Consider the following 17450-nt stretch of genomic DNA (forward strand, 5'->3'; position numbering starts at 1 on the left):
GCATTCTCTTGTACAGAATCAAATCATTTATACAAACTCAGCATCTAGTGAAAAGCAAGTAACGTTTTACAGCGCTTGATGTTTTCCTACCTGGCCTTAGAATTGTTTCCTAAAATACAATTATTCTCATGTTAATTTTAGATATTGAGTTATTAAAATGCTTTGTTTTTCCACATAGATACACAGCAGCAAAATGACTCATGACAATCCAGGAGGGGTTTAAAACAATGCGTTAAACAAATGTCAGTTCATTTTAAATTTCATGCTATCAATTAGAACTTCACCTTGTATTTTGCACTTGCAGAAAAGCTGGTTCTCCACCGGACAGTGTAAAGTCGCACCTCAGACGTCTTTTGGTTCTTAGGGACAGAGTTGTCTGCCCAGCTGACCCTCACAGCATCATGGGTAAGAGCCACAGCCTGTACACCTACTGGTGGGAGCATGGGGGTGGAGAGATCTGGGACCGAGGTGGGGAAATCATCAAGCAAAGGATAATAATCAACTGGGTCAGTGGGATCTGGGTTTAAAAACCCACCAAATGAAACAAACAAATAAATACGTAAATAAAAGCGTTAAAAAATAAATATCAGTGGTAACACATCACAATGAGTTAAATGCATGGCAATAATGATGAAAGGGAACATGAGAAGAACAGAAAAAAAATGTAATTAATTCAATCGGAAAACACATTAGAAACAGTATTGCTATATTGCAAAAAAGTAATTGAATATTTTCTATAATTTACTCATTCTCTTAGAGTGGTTTTATCAGTTTGACTGTCACTTCTGCTTATATATTTTAAAGACCATTTTTTAAATGTTGCACATTGCTTCTTAAAAGATCTAGTTATAGAATTGATCAGTTTTATTACTATGTAATTTAAAATAATAAGATAAAAATGGGGGTTCCAGTTTATTTCTGCCTACAAAAAGCTAATTGCTTATCTAATACCTAATTTTTTGTTTATTTTCTCTTCCTTCTCTAACTTAATAGGGTTTCTCTAATGTTTTCATTGTTGCTTAGCTTATATCTGCAAACACATTTCCTAGGCAAGAAAAAAAATAAATAATAAAGAACAAAGTACCCTGACATCCACAGCAACCTGTGTGTGGCTGTGATTGCACAAAACCAGAGTGACCAGGTACACATGATCCCATGGATCAATTATCTATTTGATAATTAAGTTTCAGACAGCACCTGGTTTGTCAGGCTTTCTTAGACTGAAACCCTTGAAAATGTAGAAGTGTGATTTCACCCACATACTCACAGAGTAATTAGCAAAGATTTTAGTCTTAGTAGGAGTTCCCACATTACACATTCCTACAATTTTATATTATTGGATGGCAAGACAGGATTAACTACCTACAGACTTATGAGATTGGCACTGAGGCATATACATGCTTTGATCCATAATATAATGGGAATCTGCAAAATGATGTGTGTGTTTTTACAAAATTCTCCAAAACACCTTATAATCATGTTTATGCTGTGATATCAGAATAAGAGAAGTTGATTTTGTGGCCATAGTAACAGCCTAACTTTGAGCATTTGATTTTGTACTTAAGACATTTACACTTAAAAAATCTTTATATTATGTAGTGCATATTCTAAGAAAAATAGTAAGATGTGATAATGTAACTTTCAGGCTGGGCCTATGATGACATTCGGGGAGATGAGACCTACTAAGATGTTGGGTGTCCACAGCAGCATAATACAGGGTTTATTTTTTTCAACAGTCTAGTTTAAAGTGGAGTGACTGCTGGCTGGTTTTGATGATTACTTCACTTTGTCCACTGCATTTCAAATGCCTATCCCCTATTCATCACTCTGTTTTCCAATGAATTATTTAGTAGTTTACTAGTCTGTGGTCTTTGGAGCAAAATATAAAACTGAAAACAAAAACAAAAAAAAAAAAGGAGAGAGAGAGAAAGAGAAAGAGAGTTGTGTTTAAAATTTAATGACAGAGCCCAGGCTTTCCGTATTTTCTTTGATGTCTCTTTTTATTAAGGGATCCTTTAAACTCAAATAGATTTATAAAATGATGAAGGGGAAAGAGAAGACGTTGCAGTCTCCACAAGGATTCCAATCATTCGTTGGTTTGTGGAGCAGTGGAAGACATTTTTGCCAAATTAAAGCAGGTGCTACTTTGTTTTACTTGTTTCTATTTTCAGCTGGCTTTACAAGAAGAACGTGATACACATATGGGAAGTTTTCTAATTTACAAACTCCTCTTTTGCCCTATTTTACTGTTTTCTTAATCCAGTTTTATTGGTAAACATATATTAACTGTATAGTTTTTTCACAGGTGCCATACATAAGGTTTTGAAATGGGGTGATTCTTCTTCAAGAAATGGAAATAGTCAATCCTGCTATTTCTGATCTTAAATGGGTATACTATTCATGACCATTGTTACTGAGTTTCTTGGAGTCAGTTCCAGAATGCTTCTCTCAAATTTCAAGCAAGGGTGTTGGGTGGTATTTATTGATGGACTTACACAGTCCAGAAATTTCTATCCTTGGCCAAGTTTTTTCTTTTTTTTTTCTTTTTTTTATTATTTTTTATTTTTATTTATTTTTTTATTATTATACTTTAGGTTTTAGGGTACATGTGCACAATGTGCAGGTTTGTTACATGTGTATCCATGTGCCATGCTGTTTTGCTGCACAAGTTTTTTTTTTTCCCATTTTATGGAATAATATTTTTTCAGGTGTGGCTTGTCATCCTACTTGACACTTCCTCCAGAGCTGTGCTAGTACAATGACCACTAGTTATAGGAACTAGTTAAGTTTAAATAAATTAGAATTAAATAACAAAAAATTCACTTCATGTGTTGCACTAGGCAATTTCAGGTGTTAAATTGCTATAAAAACCTAGTGTCTGATGCAGATATAGAGCATTTCCCACAAAGCAGAGCGTTATCGTGCACAGCAAGCACAGCTATTAATACATATTGCATATATTGTTTTTTTCTCTCAGGTCAGAAACTATTAATATTTGAATAATTGAATTTAACACACTCTTTTGTTGCTACAAAACATTTTTTGTTTTCTCTTCCTACCACTGGGTGATTTATACGCTGACTTTGAGTGGTTACATTCAAGAGAATTGAAAAAAAATTTAGTAAAAGACAAAATATAGCCTCAAAACTTTTGCTGAGAAAGAAATCCATTCAATTCCTAACAGGTGTTTTGGTAAGTGCCCATGAATGTTGAGTCATTATACTAACATTCAAAATGAACTTTAGATGGGTGTGGTGATTCACGCCTGTAAACCCAACACTTTAGAAGGCTGAGGCAAAAGGATTGTTTGAGGCCAAGAGTTCAAGTCCAGCCTGGGCAACATAGCAAGACTACATCTCAAAAAAAAAAATAATACCAGGTATAGTGGGGCACACCTGTAGTCCCAGCTACCCAGGAGACTTAGGTGGGAGGATCACTTGAGCCTAAGAGGTCAAGTCTACAGTGAGCCATGACTGCACCACTGCACTCCAGCTTGGGCAACAGAATGAGACCCTATCTCAAAAAAAAAATGAACTTTAAAAATAATGATGCAATTTTACATGTGGATTGTACTTCATTTTAACATTGATAAAGCAATTGAGAATAAATCAATTCAACAGTGTGTTTTATTAGTCTTCTTACTTTTGTCTTCTTCCCTTCCCCAGGCTCAAGATATCTTGTCCTTAAGACAACAAGAAATAAAGGGCTTTACAGCAAAAATGAGACTCTTAACGCATTGGGCCAGGTGAGACTTTCAGCAGCTCTAATGCTGATATTCCCAGTATGGGATGAGACTCCGGAGCTCACCAACATCTGTGAGCACATGTGTGCAGAAAACTCTATAGCCTGATGCTTATTCTAACTTGAGGTTTTATTGCCTGTGATATATTTTGTAGTTACTTTATACGGGCCCTTGTTCAAGATTGTCCATGGTACTCCTTTGCAGAAGCTTAGAGATAGAGGACGCCTTCTACATGGCACTGACACATTTATTTAATGAGTTTCTTTAACCTTTGATTTCATGTATTTGTTCTTTGTTCTCCATGACATGTGGAAGCAAAATAAAATAACTCTGCCACTTCCAGAAAAAGTGTTTTCTTTCCTTTTTGAAAAGGGCTGGAATCACGCATTCTTCTCGAACCCCTTAACTGGCTTTTCTCCAAAAAGAAAATTCCTCACACAAATTCCAACTTTTAGTATTATTTCAATTCTCAGTTCCTGTAGGATCTGAGTCATCAGAAAATAAAAACTGCCTGGATCACTGGTGTTTTAGAAACCACTTTGGGAATGTCATATGCTAGAATTAATGCAACAAATGCTAAGAAGAATGAAGCTCATAATGACTCCAACGGTTCTTTCTGAACAACTTACTTTCAGTTTATTTGAATTCTTTCACCTTTTCCAGTTTCTGATTGAAAAGCAATTTGTATTTGCCACCTCAGTGGTCCTTCCTTGTGGCCACTAGTTTTGGCAAGAGAATAAGAGCTTGAAAAGACCGACTGTAGTATCATTTTGCATGGCCTGATCACAAGTGCCAAGTCACCATGGCAATGAGCAGCTACTGGGGATCTTTTTCCATAGGCAGGACAGAGATGGTCACAAAAGGAAAATTATGGGACACAGTGGTGCAGCCAAAGTGGCCTGTTTGCTCACAAAGAATCTTGTTGCTAGCAGAGCAAGAGAATAAAGTTAAAATCCCAGACACCCCTCATGTTAGCTCTTAGTTTGTGTACTGAACCTCAATTTTTCTCATTTTTCTATATTTGGAGATAACACGTTTGACAGTAAATATTCTCTGGGGTAATTATTTACTCTTTTACAGAAGTCATGAACCCCTTTGATTATACAATGAATGATATATACTGTCTCCACAGATAAATAAACATACTGACATCTGCCCAAGATTTTGCATTCTACTTTAGACAGGTCATAGACCTGGAAACAATGGTCAAAGATTCAAAGAGACTACAATAGCAACTTTGCCTTAAATTATACTACTAAAATCAATACAGTGACAGTATTTTCTAGAGACCATCATATAACAATTATGAATTCAAAGAACAACTGTATTCTTAAGATAGTCTACTAATGAAGCTTGTACACTTGGCAAACAAACTGCACTAAGCTCACAAAAATTTGGGCAGGAGTAGAAGCCACGGGATTCCACTATTTATTTTATAACCATTTCTTCCAACTCATCCAAATTTCAAACTTCAGTAACGTCCCATGTTCTCCGATGCTTGCTATCTCAGATCCTCTGTTTTCGTTAAAGGGACAATATCTGACAAGTTAAATGAGGTCTGAAGGGTGTGAGGGGGCAGGTTCAATATATTAGTTAGAGAGGGAACTTGGGTTTTACTTGGAGATTTCAGACATAAGTCTGTGGCAGGGGTTTGGAGAAGTAGTCAAGTGACTTTCCAGGGACTCTGAATAGCCCTACAAATGTGTTGCTTATTGTATTTTGGACTAAGCCTAGGCATGCTAACAAATAGCCTCCATAAATAGTTTGGATCTCACCATCTTACCCATTTCTTTCTCAGTTTCTTGAGCCCTTTTACTCTTATGTACTGCCTTTACAGTCCAACTAACAGAAAAATTCCTAAGGGTGACAAGGCCTTAAATCAGCTATCCCTTTAAGGTCCTGAGGCCCTGGGCACTGCTGGGGTGACCTGGAGGCCCAGCTCAGGAAGATACCACATATGTCACTCAGCCTAATGCAAACCACCCCAGAAGGCCAGCTCTTCCTTGTCATCTTAGTTTGAAAGACCCTGTGTGGAGAAGCAAGTGTCTATTTAGGCATTTGGCAACCTTTATGCAGGGACAAAGATGGCATTGATTGGAGACAAGCTGCTCAGGAGATGGAAGCATGGTATCAGGGCACCAAAACTATGATGCTATTGGGAAGGAACAGATTGAGAGATCTATGTTCTCTAAGTCAGTGTGTGAATTCATAAACTGAATTCCTCCCACTTAATTTTGACAACAAAAGAAATAAAAAATGCATGCATATGTGTGCATGTATACATGTATACATATCAGACTCAGAGGATAATTATTCTCTGAGGATTATCAGAGGATAATGAAATAATATATTCATTTTTGTTTCTTTGTATTTTATTTTAGTTTTTCTTTTTTCACCGTAAATCAAATATTACTTTGTTAGAGGAAGATTAACAATTTCACTTACCTGTTATAGACCTGGTGGTGGCACTTTCATAAAGAGGAACTCCTTCTCCGGCATTGTTAAAAGCTTTTAGGGAGATTACATAATGAGAACTTGACTCTGGAGAAAAAACAGAAACAATATGAACGTGTTGATTTATTTAATGTACCGAAATACTCAGGGCAAACATTTTCCTCAAAACAAATTTCATATAATCTACTTGATAAACTGTTTAAGAATGAGTGAGTTGGATTCAGAAAGGAAAGTGGCAGTGGGTGGTAGCAGTAGGGTTTTTTGATCTTCCTCAATCCCCATATGAAAACATACTGAACTACTAGGTAGAAAACCGAAAGCATTTAGCCGCTTGCTGCAAACCTATGTGATGATGTGTGCCCTCGAACCCTAATATACAAGTGGGTGTGAATAAACAACCGACAGCCTCATCATCTGTTTGTTGTCTGCATCTGTGTAAGAGACATCAAAGGGAAGAATCAAACCTAAAAACAGGATAATTCTAAAATAGGTATCAGCTAATGCTGGAAAGCACAGCAGATCAGTTTCACAACAACAAATTTAAACACTCAGAACTGACCTGCAAAGTCTCCTCTCTAAGACTGGGCCCAAACTGGGGACAACCTCCTGGGAACTGATGTAAGATATAAGCAAGATTGAAACAATATTGATGAAGAGGAGAGAAAGTCCAGATAAAAGTAGGGGAGAAGAAGAACCATAAAAATTCAGAAAGCAAGCTGCCATAGTTTTTAGTCTGTATCCGGAGCTGGCAAGCTTTTGTAGGCCCAGATAGTAAATACTTTAGCTTTGAATGTCACATTGTTTCTGTCACATTTTTATCTCTGTTTATTTGTTTACAACTCTTCAAAAATGTTAAGAATCACTCATAATTCAGGGGTCCATACAAGAACAAGACCTGCTCCAGATTCTACTTGTAACCTGTAGTTTGCTGAACCCTGTATGTTGAAAAGAACAGGACAGGGAGCTCTATGTAATGAGAAGAGCTCTCTGAATTTCTGAAAGAACAGAAAAAACAAATTACATAAATGTAAGCAATAAAAATGTATTGAGCATCCTGGCTAACACGGTGAAACCCCCTCTCTAATAAAAATACAAAAAAAAAATTAGCCGGGCACTGTGGCAGGTGCCTGTAGTCCCAGCTACTCGGAAAGCTGAGGCAGAAGAATGGCGTGAACCCGGGAGGCGGAACTTGCAGTGAGTGGAGATAGTGCCGTTGCACTCCATCCTGGGTGACACAGCGACTCTGACTCAAAAAAAAAAAAAAAAAAAAAAGTATTGAGGTAAACTTCTTTACAAAATTATCACAAGAAAAAATAAAATAGGAGAATATCATTCCTGTAGAAAAGTACAGAAAATGGATAACAAGTAGAAGAAAACACCCAAGAAAAATAGATCAAAACTGCAATTTATGATTTCAAAATGAACTTAAACTACATTAAGAAAATGCCAGATATGAAAAAGTAACATAAATCAGAAAACTCAGAAATGAGGTGGCATAACTCAATAAATAGATATATGTAAATTAAAAAATTTTAGACATGAAAGGTATCTAGATGAATACAAATCAAAAGCAAAAACGTAACAAAAGAAATTAAGAAGACTGAAAAAGGATTCAGGAGAAAGTGATAAATATTGAAGTTAAGGAAGATCTAACGTACAGATAACAGGAGTCCTTGATGAAGAAAATCCAAAGGAAAATAAAAACAGAATAAATAACTAAAAACTCTACTGATTTAAAATAATGTTTTAGGCATCCAGACAAAAAAAATATATGACTTAGAAAATAAATTAGATTATCAGGCTTTATATAAAATTTTATGGTAGAAGAAATTAGAGTAACTTTAGATACTCAACATAAGAAAATGTAATTCAAGGTTTTATAGTCAACAAAAATTAACTTTAAACATAAAGGGTACAAACTGTTATCTACTTGTAAGTACTCAGGAATATTGTTCCCTGATCCCCACAACTACTAGTAAATGAGTTTTAGGCATGCACAATGACCAGAAGAGATACTGATTTAATAGCTAACCGGTGAATAAAAATTTAATAAACTAAGACTAAGAGGAAAGATATTTTATTTTGTAATGGCTAAATGTTTTGATATTATAGATATGGTACAATCATAAAACAAAATTAAAGACTAATGAGAGTATATGCAAAGATAAATATTTCAATAATGATTATTGATGTTGACACTTTTATTATTTTGAGACTAATGTAATATGGAATAAAGCAAATGGGTAAACATGAGATATTCTATCATCCCCTCTGTCCCCAAGAACCAAATTTTTGGTGTAGATGAAAAGACCTAGAGATGTAATACAGAAAAGGTTCAATAAATTCTGTGTTCCTAAAATTGAATTGGAAAAATAAGTTTGAACTCAAAATTGTACTTTTTCTCTGTTCCAGCTCTGTCTGCTAAAAAAATGTCTGGAAACCTGGACTCAGTAGCAATAAGCATCCCTAATATACAGACTGCAGTTTGGGGGAAAAATAATTCCTATTACTAAGAAGCAGCTTCTCACAGAACTGGTTGATTCTTAAAGTAGAAAGCATGCCAAATGAACCTGAAATATTTTGACATAGTAGATAGAACGGAAGCGACTAATAAAATCATGTCAAATGGGTTCAGTAGTCAATTTGAAGAGGCTCCCTCAGACCAGAGATAAGGATAATCTGCAAACAGAAAAGCATAAGTGCTGTGATGTATGGAAACTCATCAAATATACATAAATGCATAATTTGATAAAGGTATTTTAAAGAATAATAATGGTTGGTCATTTCTGAGGCTGTGAACTCAGAACATAATTTTAGCTAACAAATAAAAACCAAACAGTAAAATTAAAATATTGCTGTTTTACAGCCCCCATTAATGAATGGATCTAAGCATTAAGCATTAATAATTGCTAAGATAAAATAGAGACAACGAGACAGTATGCGCTTCCTGGTGAAAGAACAGACTACCCTCTAGAGTTTTGCCAAAGGGATCAAACCTACTTAGTCTGATCTAGCCTCTGGACCTAAATGACAGATTGCAGAAAACAGAGCACGGAAACATGGTGAACTTCAATTTATAATATTTCATTAAATTACACATTTGTTGCATGTGGTTTTCTGTATCTGGGTTTTACATCAAAATAAAAAAAACCTTAGAAATGAGTGTGTTTATCTCTGACAGGCATCTATAAAAATTGATCTGATTGAGTTTTCTTCATAAAATTTGTATGTGACCTAAGTATTAATGTTAAAGATATTGACATTCTAAACCACATGGATTCAAGAGCTGTAATACAGCAAGAAGAATAAAATAAGATTATATCTAATGTAGTCAAGGGGCTTCTATTCAGTGAATTGCTTTCCCTCCAAAAGGGAAAATTTCTTTTTTGAAAATGTATGTTGTCAAGCTATTTTCCTAAGAAGAAAGTAATCAATCAACAAGTGTTAAATGCGCTTTGAGATCCAAGTACTTGGAGGAGATGAATCTCTGTCAGGTTACTAACATAATTCTGGGCAGAGAAAACAATGAAAGACTATGTAAAATTAAACAATAAAGTATATGATATAGCTCATGAATGCTATACATTCAGAGGTGTGAAAAATTAGTGAGGATTTAGGTCATCAAAGAAGACTTTTGGAAGATATGAACTTTGAACTAGGACTTGTGAAGAAGGGTAGGACTAAGAAGCATGATGGGAGGAAGAAAACATTTGAGCGAAAAAATGGTGAAAATACACTTAGGTAGACCAAAAAGTACACTTTTTTCTTTGCTGGGAAATATATTCTTTTGAGTTACTGCAGCATGAACTAAGTCTGATTTCAAATATATGAATCATCTATGCACCAAAAATGTAAACATTTTTACTAGGCTTGAGCCATTTAAAATTGCCTTTTTGTACTTTCTTCACAGAATTGGAAAAAACCACTTTAAAGTTCATATGGAACCAAAAAAGAGCCCGCATCGCCAAGTCAATCCTAAGCCAAAAGAACAAAGCTGGAGGCATCACGCTACCTGACTTCAAACTATACTACAAGGCTACAGTAACCAAAACAGCATGGTACTGGTACCACAACAGAGACATAGATCAACGGAACAGAACAGAGTCCTCAGAAATAATGCTGCATATCTACAACTATCTGATCTTTGACAAACCTGACAAAAATAAGAAATGGGGAAAGGATTCCCTATTTAATAAATGGTGCTGGGAAAACTGGCTAGCCATATGTAGAAAGCTGAAACTGGATCCCTTCCTTACACCTTATACAAAAATTAATTCAAGATGGATTAAAGACTTAAATGTTAGACCTAAAACCATTAAAATCCTACAAGAAAACCTAGGCAATACCATTCAGGACATAGGCGTGGGCAAGGACTTCATGTCTAAAACACAAAAAGCAATGGCAACAAAAGCCAAAACTGACAAATGGGATCTAATTAAACTAAAGAGCTTCTGCACAGCAAAAGAAACTACCATCAGAGTGAACAGGCAACCTACAGAATGGGAGAAAATTTTTGCAACCTACTCATCTGACAAAGGGCTAATATTCAGAATCTACAATGAACTCAAACAAATTTACAAGAAAAAAACAAACAACTCCATCAAAAAGTGGGCGAAGGACATGAACAGACACTTCTCAAAAGATGACATTTATGCAGCCAAAAAACACATGAAAAAATGCTCATCATCACTGGCCATCAGAGAAATGCAAATCAAAACCACAGTGAGATACCATCTCACACCAGTTAGAATGGCCATCATTAAAAAGTCAGGAAACAACAGGTGCTGGAGAGGATGTGGAGAAATAGGAACACTTTTACACTGTTGGTGGGACTGTAAACTAGTTCAACCATTGTGGAAGTCAGTGTGGCAATTCCTCAGGGATCTAGAACTAGAAATACCATTTGACCCAGCCATCCCATTACTGGGTATATACCCAAAGGACTATAAATCATGCTGCTATAAAGACACATGCACACATATGTTTATTGCGGCACTATTCACAATAGCAAAGAATTGGAACCAACCCAAATGTCCAACAACGGTAGACTGGATTAAGAAAATGTGGCACATATATACCATGGAATACTATGCAGCCATAAAAAATGATGAGTTCATATCCTTTGTAGGGACATGGATGAAACTGGAAAACATCATTCTTAGTAAACTATCGCAAGGACAAAAAACCAAACACTGCATGTTCTCACTCATAGGTGGGAATTGAACAATGAGAACTCATGGACACAGGAAGGGGAACATCACACTCCGGGGACTGTTGTGGGGTGGGGGGAGGTGGAGGGACAGCATTAGGAGATATACCTAATGCTAAATGACGAGTTAATGGGTGCAGCAAAACAACATGGCACATGGACACATATGTAACAAACCTGCACATTGTGCACATGTACCCTAAAACCTAAAGTATAATAATAATAAAAAAAAATTGCCTTTTTGCAGTTCAAATTCCATTTGGTTCAACTAAATACATCTCCGTATTTGCATCTATCTAAGTATTTATCAAAAGAGTGAAAAAGAGATCATAAATTCCAAACTTAAATGCTTAGGAGGTGTGTGTGTGTGGTGTGTGTGTGTGTGTGTGTGTGTGTGTGTTGTTTTTAATCAGAGAGAGAGAGAAAAAAAAGGTTAGATTTGGCTACAGTGTATAACAGCCACTAGGTCAGAGAGTATCTTGGAAAGTATATGATTGATCTAAAGAATGGAGCCACTATTCAGGTCCAAGATAATATTAGTGTGTGGAAGGTAGTCCCAGTGTTGTCAGATTATCTGGAAATCCAGATTTTTATGAGAAATTATCAAATTTTTCAGTGTTGGCAGATAATTTAAATAAATAAAATAAACCTGTCCTGGCAAAACTGTCTCTCTGGACTGAATCCAAGCCTGTGGTCATTAGTCTAGAACCTTGGACAGATTCCTACATACCCAACTACATGCCAATATATATACAAACCCAGAAAAATAGATACCGAAGTCTGGTCTTACATAGTCAAGATGTCAACCATTAGAGCAACAACAACAAACTAGAAACTTTATATGATGTGGTAAGGTGGTGGTGGGGGGGTAAATGTAAAAGAATGAAACAGGTGTTTATGCTAGGAGATTTGAAGTGATTGTTTTATATTCACAGGTCCAATTTGGATTAGGATTCAAAGAATGTTCTACTTAATAGGAAGCCTTTGACTTCCTAATCAGGGTTAACAGCTGTAGCTTATGGATGGTCAGCATAGTCCATGAGACACTAAATTCATGGCTTCATTTTTCTGTTCCCACCACTCAGATGCTTAATTTATAGCTCCATAGAAAATGCACTCTGTAAAAGCTTCTGTAACATTACTGGATTATTACCTTTCAGTCTTTCAGGGTGCATATTATTTCTTTTTTAAAAAAGAAAAAAATTAAAAATACCTTACCTGGTACCGAGAATACAAGATTCTCATTGTATTGGTTTGAATTTTTAACTTAATCTGAATAACAACATGTCATCTAGCTGTTACATGGATCCTCCTGAGTAGCAGTCATCATTTCTTCATCCCCTAACCCCCATAAATTTGAGGTAACTGTCATTCCAAAACAGACTCTTGCTAATATTGATACCTATCAAATCTCGAGTCTTCTGAGTAATGACAACTTCTTTCACTTGATCTTTAGCCACGATATAGAGTATGCTAACTGAGCCTCGAGTTTTATAATTTACTACCTGTTGGATTAATGAATTATACTAATCACTGTATTTCACCAATCCCTACTACGCTGTGCCCATCTTAGAGAAGATGAACCTTACACTTAAACAAAAAGTAGTAACAGCTTAGCCCCGTAAAAAGTGAACACACTTGCAATGGACTTGTAACTGGCATAAGAATATCCCATAGAGCTAGGAGTCCTGAAGATGTTTCGGCTCAATATTTTCCTATTGTCAGTTAGTGACTTGAGGCTCAGGTAAGGTCACTGACTTTTCTAAAGTAATGCAGAACTACCTAGGTAATAAAGGCTTGGGAAGACTCCACAACCCCTTTGACTACCTTTACCAGGAGCTTTCTTTTATGCTTTTCACACTTTAACTGCTCACAAACATCTTTTGGGGAGTCTGGCCTCTGTATTGTGCTTTTGCCAAACTGCATTATGTACCTACTGAGGAAACAATAGGATTTTGTTCCAGGCCTGATAAAATTTGATCCAATAATTGATCTTCCAGAACAACAATAAAATATTATACGTTTATTAGTTAACCAGTGGGCTATAGTGCTTTGATATCCTTTTACACTGTGATGGAGGTATTTTGTTTGAATGTATATTGAGGAGGAAAGATGCTTTAAGTGTGAATTGGGAGGAAGGGAGAATGAGGGTTTTCTCCCAGAACGTAAGAAGGGTGTAATTTACCACTGTACCACTAGAGAGCAATGTGGAACTATTTTCCTGCACATGCTCAGAGCTCTTAAACTTTAAAACTAGTAAATCACAAAAGAATTGCCTAGAATTGCTCCCTCTACAGAAGCATCAAATGAGTTAAACACATTTAATATTATCGTGATGATTCAAAATGAATTAATCATTAATTATGGCCAGACCCCATTGTGCAGGAATACACTAATGACAATCATGACAGTAAATGTGTTTTTTGTACTTGCTAAAATGTTGCAAATACATAGGCTTAAAAATTTATCAGTTGCTTCTGCAAAATAAAGCTCAGCAGTATTTTCTTCTTTGAATTTACTGTGATTTAATCATACTGAAATAATTTGAAAATAAATTTCCAAATAATAATTTGGAAGTCCATGGGAATTCTTTTAAATTAAGAATATTCTGGGTTATTCAGCAGATTTGAAATTATTGATCAGATTTTCATTATTGTTTGGCCAACCTTTCTTGTAGAACACCTCAGTCTGGGATAAAGGAAACTGAAGAAATCTTTAGTAACTCGTTGAACATCCAAAATAGATGGCTCTTGGCCAGTATATTCTCTGTGGCCAGGAAAGAAGAAAATAAATGCACATTTGTTGATCACAGAGATTGAAAAAGACAAGAAATGGGTAATCAGGAAAAGCCTGGGTTCTTCTTCCCCTGAGACTTGGTAGGTGAGAGACCCATTATTCTAAGAGCATTTTTTGAGGCTTCCCTGAAGGTAAGAGATGAATGTCTTTCTCTGGGGCTAAGGGAATGAATCAAGAAACCTGTAGATAGCTCTTCAGGGCTAGACCAAGATGCTGTACTTGGCAACAAAAGCTGGGAAGAACATCATTATTTTTAATTAATATTTTGTGTGAATTAAATGCCAGTGGCATGTGCCAGATTGACAGCCCAGAGTCCTTTATTCATTACAGATTATAAACTTCACTCAGTGGCCTCATCCATGCCAAGTTCTTGTCGGGGCCCACTCTGCATGTCCCTGCATCTTTTGCCCTCTCTGTTAGCACTGCCAACAAGTCAATTAGAGAAAATTAGAGTGGTAGCTGCTTTGCTAACGCAGATACCTGCTCATTGCAATGAACCAGGGCTTCCACATTCACAGAAGATAGGCCATGGGATTGCTGTCAGATGGTAAATGTTACTGGACACCTTTGACCCCACTGGACCCAAACTGTTTAATTAAATGTAATGGGTGGAGAGAAAATATGGATGATTGCATTGATCTCTTAAAAGGATGAGAAACACATATTTGAGAAAGATGCAATTTGTATAATGCATTCAATTCTACTTCATTACATATACTCCTTTATAAACTTAATTAATAGCTAATCTAACTGGCATCCTAATAAAGATTTTTCTTTTTTTCTTTTCTAGAAATACTGTCCAAAGAATGGTCAATTTATAATATGATTTTCTCATTTATCACTCTTGCAGATACCAGCTACTCACCTACTCAGTTGGAGAAAGTATTTGACTCCAAGGAAGAAAAATTAGGGTACATTTTCATTCTTCTACTAAAGTGTATTACCAGGAAGAAAATCAGATAAAAACATGCTTAGTGAGAAATGCTTCAGTGCTGGGCAGATAGAAGGTGTTTAACAAATATCTGTTGAATCGCTGAATGTATGAGACACAGAAAGGCTAAATTATTTACTGAAGTTTCAATAGCAAGGCCCTAATCAATTTGATCATGGAACTCAGATTTCCTGGTCCTAAATTGCACATCCTGATACCAGTAGGTGTGTGAAAAAATGAATCCAAAGATATTTTATAATATTTTCCTCTCTCACTTGCATATTCACCTTCAATCTTCATCTTTCCATTTGTTCATTCAAAGGGACACTCAACAATTGCCATTGAACATCTTCTGTAAGATATATTATGTATTTTATAAGCTCTCTAGAGTACATAAAGATTAAAAAACAAAAACGAAAAACATTATTTTCCCTAATGAAACTTTTAATAAAAAAATTGTGTTGGAGGTTTAAAAGAAAATCAGGGTCAGGGTCACACCTGTAATCCCAGCACTTTAGGAGGCTGAGGCAGGTGGATAACCTGAGGCCAGGAGTTCGAGACCAGCCCGACTAACAGGCAAAACCCTGTTTCTAATAAAAGTAGAAAAAGTAGCTGGGTGAGGAGGCACATGCCTGTAATCCCAGCTACTGTGAAGGCTGAGGCACAAGAATCGCTTGAACCCAGGACATGGAGGTTGCAGTGAGCTGAGATTGCGCCACTGCACTCCAGCAACAGAGCCAGACCCTGTCTCAAAAAATAAATTAATTAATTAAAATAAATAAATAAATCAGAGCAAAGCCTTCTGGAATCAGAGAGCATTCTCTGCGAAGGAGGCAGTTTTGCCGAATCTTTTGATGAACAACGGCTGAGGGAAAAGAGTGAAACAAGCAAATGCAAGGGCACAGTTCATTGTGGATGCATCATGCATATTAGAATCAAACTTGAAGACAATATTAACAGCAACTCCTCTTCATTCTCTTTTTCCTAATAGTAACATTTGTTGGATGCCTAATTAGGCCTTTTAACTACCTCCCATCCCTTATTTCATTTATTTCTCACCTTAATCCAGTGTGACATACAGTAAGGACTCCATAAATATTTATTGAATAGATTAGTGTCCTCTTTTTATAGGTAGGTGATTGCTACGGTTTGTTTGAATGTGTCCCTCAAGGTTCATGCGTTGGAAATTTAATCACCAGCGCAAAAGTGTTGTGAGGTAGGACTTGTCAGAGGTGATTAGGTCACGGGGCTCTGGCCTCACGAATGGATTAATGCTGCTATTGTATGAGTGGAATAGTTATTGCAGGAGTGGGTTCCTGTTGAAAAGGATGAGTTTGGCCTTCTTCCTCTCTCTCTCTCTCTCAAATGCATCTTTTCTTGTCCTGCCTTCCACCATGGGATAACGTAGCAAGAAGTCCCTCGCCAGATGCAGCACCTCCTTGTCCTTGGACTTCTCAGCCTCTAGAATTGTGAGAAATAAATTCCTTTTCTTTGTAAATTACCAAGTCTCAGATATTCCGTTATAACATCCCAGAATAGACTAAGACAGTGGTATCATGTCTAATTCTTGAAGCTCAGCTTTGCATCCTCTGCGTTATCTACCTTTTATAGAATAAGAGATGTGAGTTGAAGATTTTCAACAAGTTTCAAACTGCACTTTTAGGGAAATTGATTCCTCAGAACTAGGCAGTCCAGGGAAAGTGGAAAAGATATTGAAAATAGCAATACTACAGAAGCTACTGCAATTGTCTGGACAAAGACCACAGGGACCTGAACTGAGGTGGTATAGTATAAATAAAGAGCAAACAATGGATGTGAGTAACATAATTTGTTACTCAGTGAAGAAAGGGAAAAATCAAGAGTGACTCTTAAATTTTGAGTTTGATAATGAGATAAAATTATTGCTAGTATTAGGACGTCAACAGGGGAGAGAAGAAATTTCTGCTGTCATATTTGATACAGGGAGGAAAGGGCAGCATAACTAAAAATGACTGTCTGTCTGCCTTGAGCTCCGGTCATGGTGTAAGAATTGTATATAAACAACCTGTGGTATGGTGGTCTCTTTCTTCGGAGCTCAGGAAAGCAGCACATCTACTCCAGACACTCTTCCAAATAATTGCTTCCCTATTGTTACCACTGAATTAACTAGATGTCATAGGGTTCTTTAGACTCAGACTGGAGATAAGCTGCTTAGAATTGTTGGCTCTACGTTGGTGAGTACTACCAAATTTATATGATAGCTTCCATCACATTTAGAAAAAGCAAACTCATGTATACTGTGCTTTGCTTTTTATTTATTTATTTTTAAATATTTATTT

At 36.2% G+C, this 17450-nt stretch overlaps 1 protein-coding gene and 1 long non-coding RNA gene across 4 annotated transcripts in view; one reads left to right on the plus strand and one right to left on the minus strand.

Moving 5' to 3' along the window:
* LOC116468533 (uncharacterized) overlaps positions 1-4065 on the plus strand; it is a 64183-nt gene extending 60118 nt beyond the window's left edge. Inside the window, exons 2-4 of the long non-coding RNA XR_004248076.2 lie at positions 305-405; positions 2009-2138; positions 3666-4065. This is a non-coding gene — a long non-coding RNA (uncharacterized LOC116468533). The remainder of the gene's footprint in view (positions 1-304; positions 406-2008; positions 2139-3665) is intronic.
* DCC (DCC netrin 1 receptor) overlaps positions 1-17450 on the minus strand; it is a 1201126-nt gene that overhangs the window by 133686 nt on the left and 1049990 nt on the right. For all 3 annotated transcript variants that reach the window (XM_032152264.2, XM_058438331.1, XM_058438332.1), the window contains exons 16-17: positions 6188-6283; positions 285-517 (exon numbers count right to left, since the gene is read on the minus strand). In XM_032152264.2, the coding sequence (XP_032008155.1) occupies positions 285-517; positions 6188-6283 (329 nt within the window). The remainder of the gene's footprint in view (positions 1-284; positions 518-6187; positions 6284-17450) is intronic.

Source organism: Hylobates moloch, unplaced genomic scaffold (assembly GCF_009828535.3).
Source record: "Hylobates moloch isolate HMO894 unplaced genomic scaffold, HMol_V3 SCAFFOLD_5, whole genome shotgun sequence".
NCBI classification, from domain to species: domain Eukaryota; kingdom Metazoa; phylum Chordata; class Mammalia; order Primates; family Hylobatidae; genus Hylobates; species Hylobates moloch.